The following is a 20,258-nucleotide window of genomic DNA, read 5'->3' as shown; positions in this document are numbered from 1 at the left end:
CATGAAATAACCGCAGCGGCTGCTGATGGATCTCCGGAGCTCTCACCGCTCCCCTGTGCAATCCGACAGGCTGAAGGCCAAGGGAGAACAAGGCGCAAAAGTCAACTCGAGATTTTGAAAATAAAGAACAGGAGCAGGCGTTGCGCTGCGCTGTTCTGCCGCTCACTCAGAACATGGCTGATCTTTGACCTCAGCACCACTTTCCTGCAACGCTGCCACATCGCCGAGCCCCTAAATATGTCGGTTTAATTTAGAAAACCTGTGGAGAAAACTCGAAATGTTCACTGCACTGTGTTGGGGAATTTTCTCCTCATCTCAGTCCTGCTGAGGTGATCTCGGATTTTGAGTCTGTGATCCCCGGTTCCACTCCCCAGCCAGGGGAATCATCATTCCTGCCCCTACCCTGTAAATGCCCTGTGAGACTGTGTCTGTCTCAGTCAGGAAGCTTCTCCATGTGAACCTTGTGTTAATGAAATTGGTGACAGTTCTTTCAGACCAGCAGCTTTGACCACAAGAACACCAGACAGTCGTCAGCACGGAATGTCCTGCAGTTACTGCAGGAGAAGGACTGGATGGACACAGTGGAGTGGTTCCCTGAGCAGACAGTCCAGACCATCTGGCGGAATGCCTCAGCACCGGATCTCACCAACAGGCAGCAAGACCTCGCCTGTCTGGCGACGAGAGGGCCCCTCCCAGTCTGATCCTTGCTGCATGCCCGGAGATCACTCCCACAGCGCGCTGCCCCGAGATTACTGCAGTGGAGACTAGAGGGGCCCTTCCAGTCTGATCCTTGCTGCATGCCCGGAGATCACTCCCACAGCGCGCTGTCCCGAGATTACTGCAGTGGAGACGAGAGGGTCCCTCCCAGTCTGATCTTTGCTGCATGCGCGGAGATCACTCCCACAGCGCGCTGCCCGAGATTACTGCAGTGGAGACGAGAGGGTCCCTCCCAGTCTGATCCTTGCTGCATGCCCGGAGATCACTCCCACAGCGCGCTGCCCCGAGATTACTGCAGTGGAGACGAGAGGGTCCCTCCCAGTCTGATCTTTGCTGCATGCGCGGAGATCACTCCCACAGCGCGCTGCCCGAGATTACTGCAGTGGAGACGAGAGGGTCCCTCCCAGTCTGATCCTTGCTGCATGCCCGGAGATCACTCCCACAGCGCGCTGCCCCGAGATTACTGCAGTGGAGACGAGACGGTCACTCACCTCTTTGCGGACTGTGGGCTGGCGAAGATCTGTGGAGAAAGATGCAAGGGCCTGTGCCACAGCAGCTGCGTGACAGAAGGCTCACTGATCCTCGGGCTGTTCCCAGGACGCGCAGGAAAACGGACAGCGAGTGCTGCTGGAAGATCATCAACTTGTGGAAAGACGTCCGAAACTTGTTGGCCTGCCATCACATCGAGATGTCCGGAAAGCAGGGGTCACCAATCGGGATTGGTCTTTGGCATAGAAAAAGTTTGGGAACCCCTGTCGTACAGTAATGCTGCCGACTGACACATTCCAGACTACAGGGACACCATTGGAACTACAGGGATCCTCTACACCGGACAGGGGGAGGCCGGGTTGGCTAAGGAAGCCTTACAGTTATTGTAGTAGTGAACCACCCCGGGGGGGGGGGGGGGGGGCACATGGCTTCTCCTTTCAGCGCAGGACTTCAATCGTCTTCCAGGGGAAGGTCCTTCCGACCGCAGGGATGAGGCCTTTGGAGATTCAGCTGACGTTTTTGTTGCTCTGGGGTTTTAAGAGATGGGTTGGTAGCCATGCCGCCAACCCTCCTCCGCTCGTAGCCGGGCTTAAACAGTCCATGTCCGCGTTTTCTTATCTGTTGCCCGTTTAATGTGTTTTTGATCCCACACTAACCAAAATTTCCACTGAACATATCCAGCAGCAGAATGTTCATTCCCCGAGTCTGCAGCGCGCGTAGTGGACAATCGTGGTACTGCAGGGGATCAGCATTTCCCGGAAAGTGAAAGCATTCTGAATCAGGAAGTGCTGGGAGTTAACATGGCTTCGAAAAGAAAGGCCGAGAGTTGGACCGAGGAGGTAATTTGTCCCGTCTGCCTGGATTTCTTCATCGATCCGGTTATTCTGGAGTGCAGACACAACTTCTGTCGCTCTTGTATCACACGGTGTTGGGAAAGGGAGGAGAGAAACTCCTGCCCGGAATGTAGAGAGGCGATTGCTGACCGCACCCTCAGGGCGAATCGGGCCTTAGCAAATCTGGCTGAAAAAGCTCGAAATCTAAACCTGAATCCGAAAGGGAAGGAAAGTAAACTTCACTGCGAGGAACATGAGGAAGAACTGAAGCTGTTTTGTGAAACGGACAAGACACTAATCTGTGTGATCTGTGCAGTTGCGCAGGAACACAGAGAGCACCGCTTCAAGCCGATTAAAGAAGCTGTTAAAATCTACAAGGTAAAAGTAATCCGAATTTGATACTCTCCCCATCGTCTATTGTCCATGACACGAGCCTCCATAAACAACACATCATCCCCCCACCGTTCGCCGTCTCCAATGGGATTCTACCACGAAGCACATCTTTCCCTTCAAAAGCCCAGTCCCACCCTTCTCCACTACAACTCTCCGCTCTCTTGGGATCTCTCTACGTAATTCTGTTACCCACTCGCTTCTCCCCACTGATTTCTCTCCTGACACCGATACCTGCAAACGGGGCAAGTGCGACACCTGACTCCTACCATCCCCTGCCTCACCACTATTCATGTCCCCAAACAGCCCCCAAATCCCCCTTTTTCCTCCATGGTCGATTTTCCTCTCGCTCAGATTCCTTCTTCTCCAGCCCTTTACCTCTTCCACCTGTCCCCTCTCAGCTTCTCACTTCATCACCCTCCCCCTCGTTGCCCCTCACGTTGTCTCACCCGTCACCTGTCAGCTGGTTCTCATCCCCAACCTTTTTATTCTGGCTTCTGTCCCATTCCTTCCCAGTCCTGATGAAGGGTCTCATCCCGAAACACCGACTGTTTATTTCCCCTGAATATATGCTGCCTGACTCATTGAGTTCCTCCGGCATTTTGTGTGATAATCGGGTTTGATCACCTGTTTCTTTTGATGCATCTTTGTTTCTATTTCCTTCACTCTCTGACTTCCAGGATCAGCTAAAATCTTCCTTAGACTCTCTCACAAAAAAGAAATCAGACTTCCAGGAAAAGGAGCAGCAACAGAAAGAGAAGATTTCCGGAGTTCGGGTGAAGCTTCCTAAGTGGAATTTCTGATATTACTGTCGAGTTTTGCTCCCTTTAATGTGGAATAGCAGAGTATCGCAGCTCCAGTGACCTGGGTTCGATCCTGACCTCTGGTGCTGTCTGTGTGGAGTTTGCATGCTCTCCCTGTAGCCATGACAGTTTCAGACACATTCCAAGGACATGCTGGATGAATGGTTAACTACAATTAACCCTGTGAAGGTGGGGAAGGGTGTATGTGAATCAGCTGGGAGTTAATGGGTCAATGAGGGAGAATAGGTTTCAGGAAAACGTGAGGGAATGGGGTTGACGGGTATGTCTCAGAGGTAGTATGGACCCTAGTAGGCCGAACAGTCACCTTCGTATCAAAAGGAAATACAACACAGCAATGCAGTAAACTAATCTTCACCTTTTATTCGACAGGAACAGTCACACAGCGTTCAGACCCATGTCACATCCCAGTTTGCTGAACTGCGCCAGATTATCACGGAGAAAGAGCAGAGCTTACTCAGGGATCTCAGGACGGAAGACGCGAGGATTCTAAATTTAATGGAGAAAAATCTTCTTAAGATTCAAGAGAATATAAGGTTTATTCAGGAGGAAATCACCAAGTTAAAGGAACAGATGGATCAGAAAGACGGTGTGATATTTCTCAAGGTGAGGGAATATATTTCAATTTATTTCTGTCAAATTGAACTAAGTGAACAGTGGTATATTTGAAATAAACACAGCACAGCGGCCAATTCTAGCAAATCAATTGCCGCTGCTGGTGACCTCACACAGAGTATTCTCCTTTCATGACGAACCTCCAATCACTCCGCTAATGACATTCGGAGACAGAGATTGATATTCGATTTTTCTCAAGGTGACGGAATATTATTCTGCAACGTATCAGTCAAAGATATAGCATCTGCCAGTCCCTGGCTTAAAACAGCCCAGAACAAAGTATGAATACGTAACTTATTCCCTTTGCTTTTACCCACATCCCCACTCACGTGACTGGTTATCGTAATAAACACGTAACCAGAATACAATGCAGACAGAAAACAGACGTGTTGCTCCTACACCCAGCATTTACAAATGGCAGTAAACCGTTTCTCTCCAGACAATTGATGCAACTGTTCAGGGTTGTTGTCCCAAAACTGGACTTCCACAACTTCTGTACGTCCCAGGACAGAATGCTGCAATCTTCACTGAAATGATTTACTCTGATCATAACACAGAGCTGCTGATTGTGTCCTTAATTACCGCATTAAATATCCTCTAAAACTCCCATTAACACACAGTTCCAGTCACAGGCTGTAAATGTGTCTGGTGCGGTGTGTGTGAGGGTCTCTCTGTCAATCAGTGAGAACAAAGAATGTGACCCACACATCAGACTTATCCTCCATATCCGGTTTCCATCAGATTACAGAAACTTTCACTGTCTCTACATTTTCGAATTAGTTTTACATGGGATTGTGTCCCATTCTCCGTCATGAGCAGGCCATTCGCTCCATCTTCTATCAATTTCCCCTCGGCCACAAGCCTCCTGCCACCTACTCACTGCACCCAGCAACAGTGCCCCGAACTCCCTGGCCCCTCACGTTTTTATCCAGCCTCCCCATTACATTCAATGTCTGCTGATCCACTTCAACCACTCCTGTGGCATTGATTTCCACATCCACTTCACTAAATTTCTTGTGGGTTTTATTAAAAACCACCTGGCATTTTATTTTTGACTGAAGGTCTCCCCATAAATAGAAACATAGAAACAAAGAAAACCTACAGCACAATACAGTCTCTTTGGCCCACAATGCTGTGCCGAACATCTACTGACTTTAGAAATTACCTCGAGTTAGCCATAGCTCTCTATTTTTCCAAGCTCCATGTACCTGTGTAGGAGTCTTGTGAAAGACCCTATCGCATCCGCCTCCACCTTCGTTGCCGACAGCTCATTCCACCCATTCCAAGACACTTACCTGACATCTCCTCCGTACTACTTCCAAGCACCTGTGTCCTCTCGTGTTCGCCATAATGAGGTACTTTTTCCACCTTCGCGCAATCAAATCCATCACTAATCTTCAATTGTTCCATTTTATTATTCTGACGCTTTATCCAAATGGTAATGCACAGCCTGTCCTGTCTTTCCTGTCAGTTTCATCCTCTCAGTAATGGTCTAACTTTCAGCAACTTTCCCTGTAATTTTCCCCGTGGTTCTGTATTGCTGGTGTGTGTGTGTGACTGTGGGAATGGGAATTTTCAACATCTTGTAATGATTTGGATGAAATTCAGGATGTGGACAGTAGATCCAAGTCTAATCAGATTTGTGTTTTTATTTATTTCAGGAGGAAGCTCGTCGGAACAGGAGGTAGGACATGCTCTTTACTGAAACCCTCTATGGATTTGTAAAATAGTTCAAAATTCCAGTTTATCACCAGCAGTTTAACATTTACAGAATCAGTGATGATGTCCAGGAATTGTCAGTGACAGATGAGGCCCTACCGGTTGAAAAATTCGATCACATCTATTTGTTGAACACAGTGTTGAGAGAAACACTTAATGACATTAACCGAGGTAAAACTTACAAAGTTTTATTTTCTCCTTGTTTATGAGACACAATTAAGATAATTTGAGGCAAAGATTGGCAGTAATAATAGGCTGATAGGGAACTGAAGTTTATTCCAATCATCGGGGGAGCAGACAGGAGAATCTGTGGACGTGAATGGGACACCCGAATGGTATGTTGCCTCCCAGGTGCCAGGGTGGGACGACTCGGATCGTGTCCGCAGCATTTCCGAGAGGAAGATAAAACAGCCAGATATCTTGGTTCATATTGGTTCCAATTACATTAGTTCCATTACTTTGTGCCCTGTGAGTCCAGTATCTGATTGACGCAGGTCTTCCCCCTTCTGGATCGGCAACTCTCACTGTTGTTAGAGGGAGAAGAGGGAGCAGTAGTGATAGGGGACTCAATTGTTCGGGGAACAGACAGGAGAATTTATGGATGTGAATGGGACACTTGAATGGTATGTTGCCTCCCAGGTGCCAGGGTCAGGGACTTCTCAGATCGTGTCTGTAGCATTTTAGAAAGGGAGGTATAACAGCCAGATATCTTGTTGTATTTTGCGACCAATGACATTGGAAGTAAAAGCAAAGAGGTCCTGAAAATAGAATTTGGAGAGCTTGGTAGAAAGTTCAGAAGCAGTACCTCCAGGGTTGTAATTTCTGGATTGCTGCCTGTGCCACGTGCTGGTGAGGGTAGAAACAGGACAATCTGGCAGATTAAAGATGGCTGGAAGCTGATGCAAGGGTCAGGGCTTCAGGTTCTTGGATCAATGAGATCTCTTCCGGAGGAGGAATGACCTGCTCGAAAGGGATGGGTTGCACCTGCACCTGAGAGAGACAATATTCTCAGAGAGGTTTGATGGAGCTGTTGGGGAGGGTTTAACCTAATTTAGAGGGGGTTGGGAACTGGAATGAAGGGTTAGGACTGATGGTAAAATGCAAAAGATAGCATGCAGTCAGACTGTCCGACATGACAGATATGAGGATAAAATTGCAGCCAGCAAGGTGAGTATCAGTGCATTAGAGATGCAGAATTTAAAAGGGTTGTAGATACAGTACACAAAGTGTTATATCTCAATGCATTGAGTATGAGAAATAAGGTGGATGATCTTGTTGCACTATTACCGATTGTCAGGCATCACGGAATCGTGGCTGAAGGATGGTTGTAGTTGGGAGCTGAATGTCCAAGGTTACACAATGTATCGGTGGTATAGGAAGGTTGGGTGAGGGGGTGGTGTATCTGCTGGTAAATCATCAGCTAGATGTGACATAGGATTGGAAGATGTTGAATCCTTGTGGGTTGAGGTAAGAAACTGTAAAAAGTAAAAAATGACACTGACACCAGTCAAATACAGGCCTCCCAACAGTCAGTGGGTTAAGGCCCGCAGATTACAACTGGAAATAGAAAAGGCTGATGAAAAGGACAATGTTATGATAATCATGGGAGATCTCAACATGCAGATCAATTGGGAAAATCAGGTTGGTAAAGGATCTCAAGAGAGTGAGTTTGTTGAATGCAATGTGATGGCTTTCTAGAGCAGTTTGTCATTGAGCCTACTCGGGGAACAGCTCTACTGGATTGGGTGTTATGTATTGAACCAGAGGTGAGTAGTTAAAAGAAACCTTAGGAAGCAGTGCTCACAACATGCTGAGTTCAACTTGAAATTTGATAAGGAGACAGTAAAGTCTGACATTGTAGTATTTCAGAGGAGTAAAAGAAATTACAGTGGTCTGAGAGAGGAGTTGGCCAAAGCAAATTGGAAGGAGATGCTGGCAGGGATGAGAGCAGAGCAGAAATGATGTCAGTTTCTGGGAAAATGAGGAAGGTGAAGGATAGATGTATTCCAAAAATAAATAAATACTCAAATGGCAAAATAGTAAAACCGTGGCTGACAAGGGAAGACAACTTAATGTAAAGGTAAAAGAGAGGACATACAACGACACAAAAAATAGCAGGAAGACGGAGGGTTGGAAAGCTTTTAAATATCTACGGTGAGGAACTGAAAGAATGATTGGGATGAAAAAAAAAACAAGAAATTGATTTGAATTCAATTGACTTTATTACTTACATCCTTCATATACCTGAGGACTAAAAATCTTTATGTTACATCTCCGTCTAAATGTGCAATTTGCAATTGATAGTAATTTATGATAAATAATATGTACAACAGGCTGGTTAATATAACATAGAAATTCAGTTGTGTCCACATGAGTTAATCAGTCTGATGGCCTGGTTGAAGAAGCTGTCCCAGACCCTGTTGCTCCTGGCTTTTAATCTGTGGTTCAGAATAGCATTCAATTCAAGAGCAGGGATGTGATGCTGAGGCTTTATAAGGCGCTGGTGAGGCCTCACCTTGAGTATTCTGAACAATATTTCTCAGAAAAGATGTGCTGGCATTGCAGAAGGTTCATTTCATAAGGATGATTCCAGGAATGAAAGGGTTCTCATACGAGGAACGTTTGATAGCTCTGTGTCTGTACTCGCTGGAATTTAGAAAGATGAGGGGGGATCTTATTGAAACCTTTCGAATGTTGAAAGTCCTAGACAGAGTAGATGTGGAAAGAATGTTTCCCATGGTGGTGGAGTTTAGGACAAGAGGGCACAGCCTCAAGATAGAGGGGGGTCTATTTAAAACAGATGCGAAGAAATTTGAGCCAGCGGCTGTTGAATTTGTGGAACGTTGTGTGTATTTAAGGCAGAGCTTGATAGGTTCCAGATTGAACAGCATCAAAGGTTATGGAGAGAAGACCAGGGAGTGGGGCTGAGGAGGGAAAAAAAGGATCAGCCATGATTGAATGGCGGAGCAGACTCGATAGGCAAATGGCCTAATTCTGCTCCTATGTCTTATGGTGGTCAGACCACTACATTGTAGCATTGTGAGAATGAACTCGGATACACCAACAAGCATTGACGTGGGTCAAGATTTCATCTCGGGAGAAGCACACACAGCATAACCGGCCTGGCAAAGCTCCCTCACACACATACACAGGAAGGACTGGCAGATTGTAGTCAGAGCCTCAGCAATGTATGTTGTTATTTCCCTCAGTAACCTGGATACCAATCTCTTCAGAGACAGTCATTTATTCATTTAAACAACTCAATCACGTGTGACACATTGTCAACACACACCAGACATGTGATGATACACTGTAACATACTAATTCTTCAATCTGCACACTCTCCTTCAATGTGTATACACACCACACGGATATTTACCACAATCAACACACACACACACACACACACACACACACACACACACACACACACACACACACACACACACACACACACACACACACACACACACACACACACACACACACACACACACAATATACTATCAGAGTGCGACAAACGGCCACAGAAATAGGTACAAATTCCCATTTAGGATTGAAATCTGCCGTCCTTACCCAGTCTGTCTGTTCTGTGGCACTGAGCTACCCTCTGACGTGACGTCACATCAACACTTAACAGACAGACTCCGGGGTGAGATTCCTCAGGAGGATGATCTGGGAGGGTTTGATGGATGTTGAACCCACGGCCCACTTCATCAATCTGCAAGACTAAGATGTCTTCTTGAGCACGTCCCCTTTGTGTGTGTTTGCCCCCCCATCCCTCTAACCATTTCCCATCTGTGTACCTGCCCAAATTTATTTTAAAATATTTTATTTTTACCTGTTTCTACAGTGTTTGAGGGCAAATTCCATTTACCAACCTCCCTCTCTATGAGAATATTACCCGATAGACCACTCAGAAAAAATTCCTGTCTCTCTTTCAATCTGAGGCCTCTGGTTCTGTACTCCCATTTCTTGGAAAAATAAATGTTATTTAAGCTCCTTATGAATAATTTACCTTGATAAGGGATCACACCTGAAAATCCTACACTACAGGTGAATAGCCCAAGCTTATCCACTCTCTGCTTTTAACCCAAGCCCCTAGTCCTGGTAACATCCTCCTGAAGCCTCCTGTCCAGTGTAATGACATCCTCCCCATATTCGGTAACCGGAAATGCAGACAATACTCCAAGTGTGGTCTATCATCGACATCAAGAGGATAGTGAGGGATAAAATTGGTCCCTTAAAGAATCAGGGTGGTCAGCTATGTGTGGAGCCGAGGGAGATGGGAGAGATTTTGAACGATTTCTTCTCTTCGGTATTCACTAAGGAGAAGGATATTGAATTGTGTAAGGTGTGGGAAACAAGTAAGGAAGTTATGGAACCTATGACAATTAAAGAGGTGGAAGTACTGGCGCTTTTAAGAAATTTAAAATTGGATAAATCTCCAGATCCTGACAGGATATTCCCCAGGACCTTGAGGGAAGTTTGTGTAGAGATAGCAGGAGCTCTGACGGAGATCTTTCAGATGTCATTAGAAACGGGGATTGTGCCGGAGGATTGGCGCATTGCTCATGTGGTTCCATTGTTTAAAAAGGGTTCTAGAAGTAAGCCTGGCAATTATAGACCTGTCAGTTTGACATCAGTTGTGGGTAAATTAATGGAAAGTATTCTTAGAGATAGTATTTATAATTATCTGGATAAACAGCATCTGATTAGGAGTAGCCAGCATGGATTTGTGCGTGGAAGGTCATGTTTGACAAACCTTATTGAATTTTTTGAAGAAGTTACGAGGAATGTTGACGAGGGTAAGGCAGTGGATGTAGTCTATATGGACTTCAGCAAGGCCTTTGACAAAGTTCCACATGGAAGGTTAGTTAAGAAGGTTCAGTCGTTAGGTATTAATGCTGGAGTAATAAAATGGATTCAACAGTGGCTAGATGGGAGATGCCAGAGAGTAGTGGTGGATAATTGTTTATCGGGATGGAGGATCTGTTTTGGGCCCAATGTTGTTTGTAATATACATAAATTACAAATTTATGTATATTACCACCCCATAATGATGGGGTGGTGGGGTGATGATGGGGTGGTAAATTGGATTAGTAAGTATGCCGATGATACTAAGGTAGGAGGTGTTGTGGATAATGAGGTGGGTTTTCAAAGCTTGCAGGGAGATTTATGCCGGTTAGAAGAATGGGCTGAACGTTGGCAGATGGAGTTTAATGCTGAGAAGTGTGAGGTTCTACATTTTGGCAGTAATAATCCAAATAGAACATACAGGGTAAATGGTAGGGCATTGAGGAATGCAGTTGGACAGAGAGATCTAGGAATAACAGTGTGAAGGTGGAGTCTCATGTAGATAGGGTGGTGAAGAAGGCTTTTGGAACACTGACCTTTATTAATCAGAGCATTGAGTACAGAAGTTGGGATGTAATTTTAAAATTGTACAAGGCATTGGTAAGGCCAAATTTGGAATGTTGTGTACAGTTCTGGTCACCGAATTATAGGAAAGATATCAATAAATTAGAGAGAGTGTAGAAACGATTTACTAGGATGTTACCTGGGTTTCAGCACTTAAGTTACAGAGAAAGGTTGAACAAGTTAGGTCTCTATTCATTGGAGCGTAGAAGGTTGAGGGGGGATTTGATCGAGGTATTTAAAATTACCTCGATAGAGTTGACGTCAATAGGCTGTTTCCATTGAGAGTAGGGGAGATTCAAACGAGAGGACATGATTTGAGAGTTAGGGGGCAAAAGTTTAAGGGAAACACGAGGGGGTATTTCGTTACTCAGAGAGAGTGATAGCTGTGTGGAATGAGCTTCCTGTAGAAGTAATAGAGGCCAGTTCAGTTGTGTCATTTAGGGTAACATTGGATAGGTATATGGACAGGAAAGGAGTGGAGACTAGGAGGGCCGGAATGGCCTGTTTCCGTGCTGTGATTGTTATATGGTTATATGGTTATATTAATGTGGATTTTACTTTTTGTTTTCAAAATGTCTTATTTGGGTTTACTAATAACACCAAATCTCACAGGGATCAATTCTTTATCATAAATCTTTTGTTAATTTGCAGCAAATTTTATATCCATAAATGCAAACACAGCAATAAGAAACCTTCATTTAGATATTTACGTCAGACTTCAAACGTCAAACGTATATAAACTATACGTTTATACTCTGAAAACTTCCCATAAACAGAAAACTGTAAAGACTGTATAAATCGGTCAACGTTTTGTGTTATCTCTGTAAATATTCCTGTTTTGTGACTTCTTTTAGATATAGTTCCTTCTGTCCAACAGTATTTAGAGTGGATTTCCTTGTTTATTTGTATATTTAAAGTTAATGGTTATATATTTGTTGCTGCTTTTGTGTGATTCTCTGGCTTTGTTAGCGTATGTTTAGTGTTTCTGTTTTTGTTTGTGTTCAATACAAACTTAAAAAAAATAATAATATTTACTTTGAACTTTGAGGCTCGGTGAACTTGCTTTGATTCTGAGTACAAACTGTGACTGACATCTCCAGCCACCCCCCCCCCCCCCCCCCCCCCCCGGCAGCAGCCCGCCCTCGTACACACTCACAGCCAATCAGAGAACACCACTGGGAGTATCTTGCCTCCATTGGCTGGAGTGTCAGTGGGCGGGACGCAGGACGAACCGATGTTCGGCACGGACGAGGAGGGCCGAGATGGCCTGTTTCCATGCTGTGATTGTTATATGTTATATATGTTATCAAAGGCCTTGCTGAATTTCGTGTGGACAGTGTGGAATAGGCTGATGAATACAGGACTGAAAGTGTTTTTTTAGATTGGACAAGAAGGGCGGCGTGGGAGCTAAATTCTGAAGGAAGGCAGTTTTTTAAAAAAAAACTTCGCATTCAAGAACGGCGAGACTGCGCAGGACAGCGCGGAGAGTTTAAAAAGATGACCACCCGATACAGCGGGCAGCGGAGTGGGTGGCAGCAGAGTGTAGGGCTTTGGCTCAACGGGCTTAGGCGGTAACGGGAAGAGGCGAGAGCGAGGCACCGACTCTTTTCCTTCCCTTGGCAAATCGGCCCGGACGGACGGGGGAACAGCAGGGCACATTAGCTAACAGTTTAAAAAGTTTGTGTGTTTGGTATCTTTCTTTGTTTCATTCCTGTAGAATTAGATAGTATGTCTGCAGGGTTAGTGCTTTGTTCAGGGTGTCAGATGTGGGAATCCTGGGAGACCTCCAGCCTCCCTGATAGTCACATCTGCGCCAGGTGAACCGAGATTCAGCTCCTCGGAGACCGTGTTAGGGATCTGGAGCTGCAGCTTGATGACCTACTGCTTATTAGAGAAAATGAAGAGGTGATAGACAGGAGCTACAGGGAGGTAGTCATCCCTAGGCTACAGGGGTCAGAAAACTGGGTGACTGTCAGGAGAGGAAAGGGAAATGCCCGGATAGTGGAGAGCACCCCTGTGGCTGCCCCCCTCAGCAACAAGTATATCGTTTCGGATGCTGTTGAGGGGGATGACCTGACAGGGGACGGCCACGGTCTCTGGCACTGAGCCTGGCGCTGTTGTGCAGGAGGGAAGGAGGGAGAAGAGGAATGCGGTAGTCATAGGGGATTCCATAGTCAGGGGAACAGACAGGTACTGCATGTGCCTTCCATGTGCCAGGGTACGGGTTACACCTGAACCCGAAGGGGGATCAATATCGTAGCGGGAATGTTTAATAGAGCTGTTAGGGAGGGTTTAAACTAATTTGGCAGGGGGATGGGAAACTGGAATGATAGAGCGGAGGAGGGGGAAAACAGAAATAAATCTAAGATAGTGAGCAGTAAAGATGCCAGGAAGGACAGGCAGGCGATGAGGCAAATTTGCAGCCAATGGGATGAGTTGCAGTGCAATCAAAACAAAAAGTGCCAAATACTGGACTTAAGGTGTTAAACTTAAATACACACAGCATAAGGAATAAGGTGGATGATCTTGTCGTACAGCTACAGATTGTCAGGTATAATTTTGTGGCCATCACTGAGACGTGGCTAAAGGATGCATGTCTCTTAGAGCTGAACGTCCAAGGATACACGGTGTATCGGAAGGATAGGCAGGTAGGCAGAGGGGGTGGCGTGGCTTTATTGGTAAGAAATGATATTAAATCATTAGAAAGAGGTGATATAGGATCGGAAGGTGCAGAATCTTTCTGGGTTGAGCTAAGAAATAGCAGGGGTAAAAGGACCCTGATGGCTGTTATCTACAGGCCTCCTAACAGCTGCAGTGAGGTGGACTACAAATTACAACAGGAAATAGAAAAGGCTTGTCAGAAGGGCAGTGTTATGACAATTGTGGGGGATTTTAACATGCGAGTGGATTGGGAAAATCAGGTCGACACTGGATCTCAAGAGAGAGAATTTGTAGAATGTCTACGAGATGGTTTTTCAGAACAGCTTGTTGTTGAGACCACTAGGGGATCAGAGGTACTGGATTGGATATTGTGTAATGACCCAGAGGTGATTAGAGAGATTGAGGTGAAGGAACCGCTAGGAGGCAGTGATCGTAACATGATTGAGTTCACTGTGAAATTTGAGAAAGAGAAGCCGAAATCCGATGTGTCGGTATTGCAGTGGAGTAAAGGAAATTACAGTGGCACGAGAGAGGAACTGGCCAAATTTGACTGGAAAGGGACACTAGCGGGAGGACGGCAGAGCAGCAGTGGCTGGAGTTTATGCGAGAAGTGAGGAATGTGCAACACAGATATATTCCAAAAAAGAAGAAATTTTCGAATGGATACACGATGCGACCGTGGCTGACAAGAGAAGTCAAAGCCAAAGTAAAAGCAAAGGAGAGGGCATTCAATGAAGCAAAAATTAGCGGGAAGTCAGAGGATTGGGAAGTTTTTAAAAGCTTACAAAAGGAAACTAAGAAGGCCATTAAGAGGGAAAAGATGAACTATGAAAGGAAGCTAGCAAATAATATCAAAGAAGATAATAAAAGCTTTTTCAAGTATATAAAGAATAAAAAACGGGTGAGAGTGAATATAGGACAGATAGAAAATGATGCTGGAGAAATTGTAATGGGAGATAAGGAGATGGCTGAGGAACTGAATGAGTATTTGCATCAGTCCTCACTGAGGAAGATATCAGCAGTATACCGGACACTCAAGGGTGTCAGGGAAGAGAAGTGTGGCAGTCACAATTACGACAGAGAAAGTACTCAGGAAGCTGAATAGTCGAAGGGGAGATAAATCTCCAGGACCAGATGGAATGCACCCTTGTGTTTTGAAGGAAGTAGCTGTGGAGATCGCGGAGGCATTAGCAATGATCTTTCAAAAGTCAATAGATTCTGGCATGGTTCCGGAGGAGTGGAAGATTGTAAATGCCACTCTGGTATTTAAGAAAGGGGCAAGGAAGCAAAATGTAAATTATAGACCTGTTAGCTTGAGAAGTGGTTGGGAGGTTTCTGGAGTCAATTGTCAAGGATGATGTTACGGAGTCATATGACAAGATAGGCCAAACTCAGCATGGTTTCCTTAAAGGAAAATCCTGCCTGACAAACAAGATAAAAGCCCATGGCACTGCGGGAAAGTTACATATGTGGATAGAGCGTTGGCTGATTGATAGGAAACAGAGAGTGGGAATAAAGGATCCCATTCTGGTTGTCTGCCGGTTACCAGTGGTGTTCCACAGGGGAAACAGAGAGTCTGGAGAGTGACTTGGATAGATTGGGAGAATGGTCAAAGAAGTGGCAAATGAAATACAATGTCGAAAAGTGTATGGTCATGCACGATGGTGGAAGAAATAAACGGGCAGGCTATTTAAATGGAGAGAGAATTCAAAGTTCTGAGATGCAATGGGACTTGGGAGTGCTCGTGCAGGATACCCTTAAGGACTTGAGGTTAACCTCCAGGTTGAGTCGGTGGTGAAGAAGGTGAATGCAATGTTGGCATTCATTTCCAGAGGAATAGAGAATAAGAGCAGGGATGTGATGTTGAGGCTCTATAAGGCAATAGTAAGACCTCACTTGGAATACTGTGTGCAGTTTTGGGCTCCTTATTTAAGAAAGGATGTTCTGACATTGGTCAGGGTTCAGAGAAGATTGAATCCGGGAATGAAAGAGTTAACATTTGAGGAGTGTTTGTTGGTTCTGGGCCTGTACTCACTGGTGTTTAGAAGAATAGCTGATTTATTATCCCACACAACCCTATTGTCCCGCCTCCTCCCCATAACTTTTGGGACTCTGACTGATCAAGAAGTTTACTTATTAACTTCTGCTTTAAAAATCAAACAGGAGAAAGTCTGCAGATGCTGGTAATTCAAGCTACACAGGTCCTGATGAAGGGTCTCGCCAGATCTCTCTGACACCTGTCTGGAGAGAGTTGATGTTGGGAGGATGTGGGTTGGTCGAGAACGGTAAGCACAGCCTCCGACTATAGGGTTGTCCATTTAGGACAGAGATGAGGAGGAATTCCTTTATCCACTGGATAGTGAATCTGCCACAGGCAGCTGTGGAGGCCAAATAATTGAGTATATTTAAAGCAGAGTAACACACACAAATTGTTGGGGGAACAGCAGGCCGGGAAGTTTCTATGGAAAAGAGTAAACATTCAACGGTTCAGACTGAAACACTTTATCAAGACCTATGTTGTCCATCCGCTTTTGTGGAGTCAAAAGCTTCCCGAGTCTTCCGCCCCCCCCCCCCCCGATCCGGGGCCGCGCCGCCCGAGTCTCCCCCCGATCCCCGGGGCCGCGCTGCCCGAGTCTCCCCCTCGATACCCGGGGCCGCGCTGCCCGAGTCTCCCCCCGATCCCCGGGCCGCGCCGTCCGAGTCTCCCCACGATCCGCGGGGCCGCTGCCCGAGATTCCCCCCGATCCCCTGGGCCACGCTGTCCGAGCCTCGCCCCGATCCCCGGGACCGCGCTGTCCGAGTCTCGCCCCGATCCCCGGGGCCGCGCTGCCCGAGTCTCCCCCCGATCCCCGGGACCGCGCTGTCCGAGTCTCGCCCCGATCCCCGGGGCCGCGCTGCACGAGTCTCCCCCCCTCCCCCCGATCCCCGGGGACTCTCTAATTCTCTGCTTCTCCCCCCAGTCTCTGTCACCCTGGATGTGGAAACGGCGAATCCGTGGGTCGAGGTGTCTGAGGATCGGAAGAGTGTGAGATGTACCGGGACCTGGAGGGATCTCCCTGACACCGGGAAGAGATTCACATTCTGGGATTGTGTGCTGGGATCGGAGGGATTCACATCGGGAAGACATTACTGGCAGGTGGAGGTGACGGGGAATCGGCTCTGGTGTCTGGGAGTCGCCGCAGAGTCTGTGAAGAGGAAGAGACGGGTCAGACTGAGTCCGGAGACCGGATTCTGGGTCATCGGGCTGCATTGTGACGTGTTACATCGGGATTGTGACGTGTTACGTCGGGATTATGACGTGTCCTGTGTTCGCCCCTCCCCCGAGTCCCGTCTCGCTGCCGGTCCCATCCCCGGGAGGGTGGGAGTTTATCTCAGTTACGAGTCCGGGACAGTTTCATTTTACAACGCGGAGACCAAGTCCCATCTCCACACCTTCACTGGGAATAAATTCACGGGGAAACTTTATCCTTTCTTCGCGACCTGGGATGTAAACCAGTGGCTGAGAATTTGCTCCGGTTCCGCTCCGGGTCTGTAAACGGGTCGGGTCCCGGGAACGGCGTCAGGAGTAAAGTCCCTGTAAATATAAATGTGCGGAGAGTGCAGCTAAATACGTGGCTAAGGAGATGGTGCAGGAGGGAGGGCTTCATGTTTCTGGACAATTGGGCTTTGTTCCCCGGAAGGTTGGGCCTGTTCCGACGGGACGGTTTGCCCCTGAACTGGGGGGGGGGGGGTGTGAGGAAACTAACATTCTTGCGGGTATATTTGCCAGTGCTGCTCCGGGGGATTTAATCCAGATTTGCAGAGGGAGGGGAACCAGAGTGTTAGAGCAGATAGTGAGGTGGAGGAGGATAAGGAACATGAGAGGACAGAAATGAAAAAAAAATTTTTGCATGATATAAACATTCTCAGGTACATCTATTTCAATGCAAGGAGTATTGCAGGTAAAGCAGATGAGTTTAGGGCGTGGGTTGACACGTGGGATTACGACATTACTGCTATCAGTGAGACTTGGTGGCAGGAGGGGCAGAACTGGCAGCTTAATGTTCTGGTAAAATTGGAGAAGGGCAAATTTCGTGAAAATGAAAAAGGATCTAGGAAGAGTGGATTGGGAACAATTCTTTTTTCTGGCAAGGATGTGTTCAGTAAGTTCAAAGGTGAAATTTTGCTAGTGCAGAGTCTGCACGTTCCGGCCAGGATTAAAGGCAAAGTTAACAGGCATAGGGAACCTTGGTTTTCAAAGGATATTGGCGATCTGGTTAAGAAAAAGGGAGAAGTGTATAGCAGGTATAGGCAACAAAGTGCAAATGAGATACTTGAAGAGTATAGAAAATGTAAGAAAATACTAAAGAAGGAAATCAGGAAGGCAAAAAGACATGAGGTTGCTTTGGCAGATAATGTGAAGGTAAATATTTCTACAAATATATTGAGAGTAAATGGATAGTAAGGGACAGAATCGTTCCCTAGAAGATCAGAATGTGGAGCCTCACGAAATGGGGGAGATCTTAAACAGTTTTTTTTTTTGCATCGGTATTTACTCAGGAAACTGGCATAGTGTATATGGAAGGAAGGGAAACAAGCAGTAGTGTCATGGAACATTTGTAGATTAAAGAGGAGGAGGTGCTTGCTGCTTTACAGCGCATAAAGGTAGATAAATCCCCCGGCCCTGACTTCATATTTCTTGGGACCTTGAGAAAGACTAGAGTAGAAATTGCAGGGGTCCTGACAGAAATACTTAAAATGTCCTCAGCCACCGGTGCAGTGCCGGAGGATTGGAGGGTAGCTCTTGTTATTCCATTGTTTTAAAAAGGCTCCAATAGTAAACCAGGTAATTACAGGCCGGTGATCCTGACATCAGTAATAGGTAAATAATTGGAAGATGTTCTGAGAGATCGGATATACAAGTATTTGGACAGCCAATGGCTGATTAAGGATAGTCAGTATGGCTTTGTGCGTGGTAGATCGTGTTTAACAAATCTTGTAGAGTTTTTTTCGAGGAGGTGACCAAGAAAGTAGATGAAGGAAAGGTTGTGGATGTTGTCTACATGAACTTCAGTAAGGCCTTTGACAAGGTCCCACCTGGGAGGTTAGTTCAGAAGGTTCAGACACTAGATATCCATGGAGAGGTTGGAAACTGGATTCGAAATTGGCTGTGTGGGAGAAGACAGAGAGTGGTAGTGGATGATTGCTTCTCAGACTGGAGGCCTGTGACCAGTGGTGTGCCTCAGGGATCTGTGCTGGGACTATTGTTGTTTGTTGTCTATATCAATGATATAGATGTGGTCAATTGGATCAGCAATTTTGCTGATGACACCAAGATTGGAGGCGTTGTGGACAGAGAGGAAGGCTTTCAAAGCTTGCCGAGGGATCTGGACCAACTGGAAAAATGGGCCAGAAAATGGCAGATGGAATTTAATGCAGACAAGCGTGAGGTGTTGCATTTTGGAAGGACAAACCAAGGTAGGACATACACAGTAAATGGTAGGGCGCTGAGGAGTGCGGAGAAACAAAGGGATCTGGGAGTTCAGCTACATAATTCCCTGGAAGTGGCGTCACAGGTAGACAGGGTTGTGAAGGCTTTTGGCATCTTGGCATTCATAAATCAAAGTACTGAGTATAGGAGTTGGGATGTTTTGGTGAGGTTGTATATGTTATTGGTGAGGCCAAATTTGGAATATTATTTGCAGTTCTGGTCACCTAATTTACGAAGGATATCAGTAAGATTGAAAGAGTGCAGAGAAGATTTACTGGGATGTTGCCAGGTCTTCAGGAGTTGAGTTACAGGGAAAGATTGAACAGGTTAGGACTTTATTCCTCGGATCGTAGAAGAATGAGGGGGAATTTGATAGAGGTATATAAAATTATGAGGGGTATAGACAGTAAATGCGAGTAGGTTCTTTCCACTTAGATTAGGATGAGAATGTGAAGAGGGTAAGGGGGTGGGCGAGGGGTAAGTGTAGCAAAATATGTAGACAGGACAAGAGAGAGGTACGTCATTGGGGAAGTAAGGAGAGGTAGCTAAAATAAGGTGCCAGGCCAGACGTGGAGACCACAAGGAAAAGAGAACCTACAACCACAAAACAATGTGCTTGGCAAAATATTTTAAGGATACCTAATTCAAGTGTCCTGAAGTACGTCAGTATTAATTCTAGGTATTACGCTTTAACCTTTGCTAAATTCTGAGTATTTCGCATGCTTAGCTATGCAATAGCCAATCAATTGATGAATTCGAATCGGTAACCATATTTGCGAATGTAGTACCCTGCTTTTGGGTATAAGTATGACCTTTGTAAACCGACAAATTGGGAGTTGGCTACCTTACGCCCGAAGTGCGTGGGGCTGCGAACTCCTCTGAATAAAAACCTTTTCAGAGGTAATTTTGTGTCTCTGGTGTTTTTCCTCAACTGAGCTGGTAACAGTTACAGGTTGACAATTTGGCGAGCCAGCCAGGAGCCTAACGGCTGGCAGTTCGGGGATCCGGTGTAAGCGGTCGGCGGGCAGGTACGAGAGGGTTGAGACGGAAGGGCCCTCCGAGAGATTTTTCTCGGTCTCTCTCTCCCTCTCTGACTCCCCGTTCCGACCCCTTCGGCTCCGG

General features: G+C 46.2%; 1 protein-coding gene across 1 annotated transcript; it reads left to right on the top strand.

Annotated features, from left to right (window-relative positions):
- The first annotated feature begins 624 nt into the window (after positions 1 to 624).
- LOC140720143 (zinc-binding protein A33-like) lies at positions 625 to 17,201 on the top strand. Its single transcript, XM_073035029.1, has 5 exons — positions 625 to 669; positions 3,623 to 3,856; positions 5,527 to 5,549; positions 5,637 to 5,755; positions 16,627 to 17,201. The coding sequence occupies exons 1-5, from the start codon at positions 625 to 627 to the stop codon at positions 17,199 to 17,201; spliced, it is 996 nt and encodes a 331-aa protein (XP_072891130.1).
- The last annotated feature ends 3,057 nt before the right edge of the window (positions 17,202 to 20,258 follow it).

This window comes from Hemitrygon akajei, unplaced genomic scaffold (genome assembly GCF_048418815.1).
Source record: "Hemitrygon akajei unplaced genomic scaffold, sHemAka1.3 Scf000037, whole genome shotgun sequence".
In the NCBI taxonomy this organism is placed as follows: Eukaryota; Metazoa; Chordata; class Chondrichthyes; order Myliobatiformes; family Dasyatidae; genus Hemitrygon; species Hemitrygon akajei.
The sequence above is the reverse complement of the archived record's forward strand: the minus strand, read 5'-3'. Positions and strand labels throughout refer to the sequence as shown.

Bases quoted from the DNA above. Each gene is read 5' to 3' on its own strand.
- LOC140720143 (XM_073035029.1), top strand. From the start codon at position 625: ATGCCTCAGCACCGGATCTCACCAACAGGCAGCAAGACCTCGCCT. The intron at 670-3,622 runs GTCTGGCGACGA...TTTATTCGACAG, and splicing joins CAGGCAGCAAGACCTCGCCT to GAACAGTCACACAGCGTTCA. The intron at 3,857-5,526 runs GTGAGGGAATAT...TATTTATTTCAG, and splicing joins ACGGTGTGATATTTCTCAAG to GAGGAAGCTCGTCGGAACAG.